This window comes from Catharus ustulatus, chromosome 9 (assembly GCF_009819885.2).
Source record: "Catharus ustulatus isolate bCatUst1 chromosome 9, bCatUst1.pri.v2, whole genome shotgun sequence".
Taxonomy (NCBI): Eukaryota; Metazoa; Chordata; class Aves; order Passeriformes; family Turdidae; genus Catharus; species Catharus ustulatus.
Window position 1 is genome coordinate 18,583,820 of NC_046229.1, and position 6,982 is coordinate 18,590,801.

The following is a 6,982-nucleotide window of genomic DNA, read 5'->3' on the forward strand; positions in this document are numbered from 1 at the left end:
ACATGTTAATTTATGCGTAAGTGCGCAAATAATCAAATCCATGAATGTAAATATTCAATCGTCCCCACCTGTCCAGGCAATTTTCCACAAAGTGATATAATGTACAATTCTCAATACATTGAAAAGCTGGGGGTGCCCCAGTTATCAGTTGTTCAGTGTGGGGTTGTGCACATGACCTTACAGTCACTGGTCTAGTCCAGGATCCTTCACAAAAAGGTTTGTTTAATGGCTATGACCATAAGCTTGAATTTCACTAAAGTGTTTGAAAGAGCCATGTATAAAAGCTTTTTATCATCAACCTTTAATGACCCAGTGAATACATAATTTCATTTTTCCACTTACATAGTTTGCCAGCAGTGTTGCTGATAGATAGCCAGTAAGTCTGGATAGTGAGACTTTAGGTGTTCTCTGGTAATTGTGTCATATTAATTCCCAAATTTTGGGGTAGAGAACTTTGATGTTTTAAAATAAACGGGATAAATGTGGCCTCAGGAATTTATTTAGTCACTGTTGTAGCATTTGCTAATGGTGGAAATTGTGTAGAAAAACTCTCTGAATTTAGAAACATAGCTATGATAGTAATTAAAAATAAAATTGCCATATTATGCAAAATAACTCTTCATATTCATAAAGTCAGTAATTCCAAATAGAGTTTAAGGCTTTGTGTTTTGCTGAAGTAAAATCTAGATTATGAGTCTTTTCTTTCTCACTGCATTATTATCTTATGTCATTTCAGCATGCATACACAACTACAGCCTTAAATGGGACAAATTTTTGTACATCAGCAAAGGACGCAGTCTGTATTTTGGCAAGGAATTCTGCTAAACTTGCATCCATTAGCTTTTCTGGAGATTTTCTCCTATTTTTAGGAAAGGTAAGAGTAAATAAAAATAATTGTTCTGTAAAAATGAAGTGAAAAATCAGGTTTTCATATACCTAAAGTAAATAAAGCTTTTCCTCTTTAAATTCAGTGTTGTGAATGCTATAAAATAAGCTTGAGAGAGAAAAATATTTGAGGAATTTAACTTTGCAGAGTTATTTAGTTGTATGATAGCAATGTCCTTGGAGCCACTCTGGCAGTTCCAATTGCATCAAGCCTTTGGTAAATACATGGCAAAAGGTTTCCTCTGCCCTATGGTATTTACACACGGAGTTGAACACAAAGTGTCTCAACTGTGTGATGCTGGAAACTGCTTAGCCAACTCCAGATGAGATGTGCTCTTAAAATACTGTCTGTAATGTACTTGCCTCAGGGTTTGGGGGGATTGGTTTTCTTATGAGAAACATTTCTACATGATTAATGAGGCAGCACTTCTCTCTCACTGCCCTTTACAGGTGTTTGTTGTATGCTTTACAGTTTTTGGAGGATTGATGGCCTTTAACTACCACCGGGAGTTGCAAGCTTGGGTAGTTCCTCTGTTGCTCGTTGGATTTTTTGCCTACCTAATGTCCCACAGCTTTCTGTCTGTGTTTGAAGTGACAGCAGATGCCTTGTTCCTTTGCTTTGCTATTGATATGGAAACAAACGATGGAACTGCAGAGAAGCCATACTTTGTGGATCAGGAGCTGCTGGTAAACCCCACTGACTACAGCAAAGATATCTGAGATAGTCTAAGCTTTTAAGTACTTTTTCTTTCCCCAAGACCTAGTAATCTGAACCCATAACCTATGCTATTTCCTTTCCAACACCTTAGAACAGGATGTCCTCAGGGATGCAAGTACATTAATTTATAAACTGAAGTAAATGGCTCCCACTGGCTCCTGTGTGTTAGCTATGACCTGCTGCCTCCTTTTAGATCATATTCTGTAAGTAATGCCTGACTATTTAGGCCTAATTAGATAGATCTTCAATATATTGTTGGTAATTAAAATATTTAAATAAATAGATTAGCTAGCTACAGAAATTAATCCATGAGGTACCCTAAGATTAATGCTTGTATTTCTTGTGACACACTGTACACTGATGAGAAAAACTTACCAATAAGTAGCAGGTCAGGGATCCATTCCACATCCTACAGAGGCTGTAGTTCTGAACAAATTTCAATCTGAGTTGTTCTGCTTCATACCTTTACAGATTCTTTTGCCAAAACACTGTCTTCTGTCTCTTGATTAAACTCTTCTGCCTCTGGACAGGTTGTTCTGTATCTTTACCCTTGTAATTACTGTATTGTATTACCTGAAGTACCTAGCTGATAGTGATGTAGGCTGTAACTGAAACCTTTGAATATATATATAATCTCTTTCTAATTAAGAGAATATCTGAAGATGCAGATATTTATTTTCCTTTTGTGCTATTTTTGACTCTTTTGTCTTTTCCTTCACAAACTGCCTAACAGAGAAAATCTTAGTGATCCATGAAAACAAATAACCAGCAGCCAGAGTAACTCATATGACACAAATCTCCTGGATGGATTTCTTCAGGACAATGCCAGAACTGTTTCTGAGTTTTGGTTTTTATTTATTTTTTAATGCTGCTGTTAGACTTTCTGTAATATTAATAGAATTTTGTTGACAACAGCAACAGCACAACAAAAGACAGCCTAAAGATAGTTTTAACCCTTTTAGAGCAGATATATATTCTTTGGACTTGGTTCAGAATTGTACTTAAGCACATCACCTGGCTAGGAATATGGAATTGAATGGAAAACTCTGAAGCCTTGACCTCTCTTCTTCCCTCTCTGCTTTGTCAAATTCTAAAATACTTCTTAAGCCAATTTTCCTTCATGAAACAGAGGCTCTCCTTTCTCCACTTCCAAACTTTGTGGTAGTTTCTCTTTAACTCTGGTCTTAGTTCTGTGTAATTAGCCATGCCCTAGAGCTGTGGGTGAGGAGAGGATTTCCCACAGGGACAAGGAGTCTTCCAAGCAGGACAGGCTCTGTACCCTTCTATGGAAAAACTGTGGGCAGCACATCCAAACTCCTCCTCATTGTATGATCAAGAGTAAGTTTGCTAACACAGACAAGAATTTGGAGTTTCCCAACACATGAAGGCATTTGACTTGTCTGTGTTACAATCAGGTTACAAACATCCCGGGGGTGGAACAGAAGCTTTGTGGCCCTCAGGACAATATGCAGCAGTGGGCGGAGAGCTGGGGGAGGGATTTCATACAGCTGAATTCTCATTCCTGCAGTAGGAGATGTAACAGAGATTTTTGATTCATGCTCCTCAGTTGCATTCATCGCTTTTGCTGCCTCTGCAGTCCCTCCCAGTATCACTCAGTGTCATCTAGCCAGGAACCAGCTACAGTTTCTTAGCCCTGGGCTAATTATCTTCCTTTACCAGGTATTTTTATTAGCATAATTATTTCCTTTTACAAACGATCTCACCCTGGATTTTGCTTGTAGACATTTGTGAGTCAGAGTAACAAGTTAACAGACGGGCGAAAACACAGAAGCACAAGACCATTCCAGGATAATGAAGATGGGACAGAGCTCCAGCCTATGGTGAGACAGGAGCATAGGATATGCATTTACCTGCCAGTTAATGTGTTTGCCTTTATGTTCCAATAAGAAAGGATGGAGGTTATCATGTATCTCCTTATGTCTCACAGCAACCAACATGCTGTATCCAGTGTCCTGTTTCTTCTTCTATTGCTTTCCCTCCTCAGGAAAGTTCTGCTAGTACAAAATGGATAGATGAAATAATTATTTTCTTTTTTCTTCACATTCTGCTTTGGGCCCAGTAGAAGAAGAGAAAGTTTGGACAGTGCCAAGAGGGTGGGGGATAAATCATATTCTGATAGTCTTTCATGTGCCTGCTGTATCAAAGTTGGAAGAGTGGTAGGCTGCTTAATTTCATGCCAGAACTGCTGAAGTTCCAGACCTCTAAGACTAGAGCTTAGAGGCCTTTCCTCTCCCCCTCACCCACTTGATGAAGGAAAAAAGTATTTTTTCTTTTCTCTTTTTCTTTTTTTTTTTTCTTTTCCTTTTCTTTCTTTTATTTTCCTTTCTTTTTTTTTCCCTTCCTTATCAGTACATATATTTATTTACTCTGTTTTATGATGGGGTAACAAACCTGAGGTGCCATAAGGGAGTGTTTCCCCACACCCAAGCTTGGGAAAGTCCTCAGAGTCAACACACACTCACTCACTGACGTCTGAAAAAATACTGCAAATTGCCCAACCTGAGAAGCTGCCCCAGCAAGTTCAGAATCAGGACTGATTTTCCCCAAGCATTGTGGGGGCCAAGCTGGGGCTGCAAGAGGAAGATTCTGCAGGAACTGCTCCTCTGGCACCCATGCTTGCTGGGCACTGCTACAAGTCCTCTGCTGTCACAGCTACTTACACAAGTGTAACAGATACTGCTGAGTTTTCTTGATCTGCTTTCAAAAGGAACCAGGCTCCAGCGAGCTCTCACACAATCCTGTGGACATTCTGCTACAGGCAGAGCACTCCTTCAGTTTATTACTCCAGTGAGGGATAGTTGTACTAAGTTTTTTCATTGTTTGGGTCTGTTATTGCATTCTTCAGTAATTTTTTGCCAATCACAGAAATGAGAGGCTGGGTGGGTGTTATTCCCTGTGAGAAGATTGTGGATTTGAGATACAAAAGAACCTTAATTGTTTTCCCAGTTTACTCTTATGACATTAAAATGTGCACGAAACAGTCCTACACATTATTTGACTCCTTTTTTCTCTCTCTGTAGACTTGAATGTGAAGTACACCAAGAAGCATGGAAGCAGAGCAGCAATAGCAAAATGGTCATATCAGTAAAGGTTGCCAATTCCCCAGGACACAGTATTAGTTCCCTAAATCTGTTGTGTCTTCTGCACTGGCAAAATGACACACAATCTGTTCGTGTGAATAAAATATTTTGTGTGTCATCACATCTGATTTTTATTACTACACTTGTTATGATGGTCTGAAAGTTGATAATAAACTCACTCTTTTGTAAATTTTCTATGTTGTCAGACTAAATTAGTAAGTCAGTAAGGTTATGGAGCTAACATCATTTTTTCAGGCTTCTCTGGGAATGCTGTGCCAATCATCCCTAGAACAGTAAATGCAGAAACATTTGTAGAGGAGGCGCTCTGAGATGACTGTGTCCTGATTTATTCTGCATATCTGAACAGCCAATTAAGGAACAGACTGAGCTCACTGATGGAAATTACCCTTGATACAAATTCTCTGTAGTCAAGATAATTAGCAGTTATGAGGTAGGTGTCTTTCTGTTAATTATATTCTTTTGGGAATGGTTTTTACAAGTTTGTATCATAAACTGTCCAGCTCCTCTCCAAAGGGTAGATATGGAATAGTCCTTCCTTCCCTCTTTCTGCAATTAGAAAGATGAAGCAGAAAAATTTGCATCTGGATTTAGAGCTTGAAAAAGTAGCAGATGACAGAGATAAAGTAACAGGACAGACATGAGATAAAAATGTTGTAAAATAATACTTTATAGAAATATTAACTGTAACATGGATGTGGAATATATCGTGGAGGAAACTGAGCGACTATCAGGGCTCTAGTCAGAAGAGGAACATAAGTGTTGACACTTTTAAAGAAAATAACCTGGTAACAGTCTGCCAGCATTTTCTTGTGACCAATTCTGAAGCTTGTTTAAACTTTGTATCTGGATCCTGACTGTAATATGTTTTGTGGGCTCCACCTTGTTCTGAGTATGGAGTAGTTTTAGATTTTACTCGGTGGCATTTTATTCCCTTTGTTCAAAAGCTCCCTTAAATTTTATTTGAGGAGAGCTTTGTGGTGGGAAAATTATGCCAACCAGGGATTTCAGTAAAATAACAATATAGGAAGTGAGACATCACTGCAGGTAAGTGACTCAGAACTGTCTTAATGAGTAGACCGATAAACATTGATTAGTCACAGCTTGGAAATGATATACAGAAAAGTTCATTGATGCCTGAATAAGAAATCTGTTTCATTTAAATACTGTATCTGGTCTCCTGCTGTTGAAAGGAGACTAGTTATCTAGAAATACTTAAGAAATACTTGCTTTTTATCCATCATTTAATTAACTTCATACTTTAATATGATCCACTTCAAGAGGTTGTGGAATATAGATAAATTATAAAAAGGGAAAAGAGATTAATTACTTTCTGACTGGCAGGTGAAGCTGATAATGTACTGGCTGTGACTCACCACCTCTCCTTATTTAAATCTGTACCCTTAGATACTTTTGTTCTCAGCTTGTGGATGCTGTGGGAACTTCTGAAAAGTCCTACATAAGCAATAGCTCTCTAACCCTGAGGAAGTGGTACTAACAAGGGGGCAAATCTTTGCCATGGGCTTGCCAAGATTGCTTCCAAGAAGCAGTGTCTTCACAATGTAAACATGATATTTGCCAATTTACAAAGCATAAGAAGTTTGCTTTGAAGTTAAAAAACTCCCCGTTCTTATTACACATTCAGGGTTTTTTTCCTGTTTGGATTTGATACTCACACTGCAAGTTTTGGCCTTTGACTCAGGAACTCTAGTGGAAAAAAGGGAGGGAAATTTTTATCTAAGTATGTCCTTGTCTTCAGACATCCCTAGATGACCTTCACAGGTCTCTTCCAAACTCAATAACTCTGTGGTTCTGCTCATTGCAATTATGATGCAGTGTCATTGTCTTCACTGGAGCTCCAGAGTGGAGAAAGGTCTCATACACTTCCTACAAATTCTGGGTTAACTTTTAAAGAAGGAAGGTACTGAAAAATGCCAATTAAGTTGTATTTGATTGTATTCTGTTTAAGGAATACTGTTCTGTCGTTAGTCCAGAAATTACATTATAAAATAAGTTTTGAGAACTGTGTGTATTTTTAGAGAAGGCTTCCAAATATATAACTTTTAATTAAATTTGTACAGAAAGCATAGTTTTATAGCTTTGAGTTACAACTCAAGACCTCCCAATCTTACATACATTCCACTAGCAATTGTGTCAACAACCTCCAGCTGTAGCATTCTTGTGTGGCAGAAGCCTTCACCTGATTTAGAGGGATAAGGCACTCCTACAGAAGCTGATGCTATTTGTGCTTCTGAGGGCT

The 6,982-nt window shown here is 38.3% G+C and overlaps 1 protein-coding gene across 6 annotated transcripts in view; it reads left to right on the forward strand.

Moving 5' to 3' along the window:
- SLC44A3 (solute carrier family 44 member 3) overlaps positions 1 to 4,899 on the forward strand; it is a 94,198-nt gene extending 89,299 nt beyond the window's left edge. For all 6 annotated transcript variants that reach the window (XM_033066902.1, XM_033066901.1, XM_033066906.1 and 3 more), the window contains 4 exons: positions 737 to 874; positions 1,336 to 1,572; positions 3,346 to 3,444; positions 4,645 to 4,899. In XM_033066902.1, the coding sequence (XP_032922793.1) occupies positions 737 to 874; positions 1,336 to 1,572; positions 3,346 to 3,444; positions 4,645 to 4,650 (480 nt within the window). In that variant the 3' untranslated portion in view covers positions 4,651 to 4,899. The remainder of the gene's footprint in view (positions 1 to 736; positions 875 to 1,335; positions 1,573 to 3,345; positions 3,445 to 4,644) is intronic.
- The last annotated feature ends 2,083 nt before the right edge of the window (positions 4,900 to 6,982 follow it).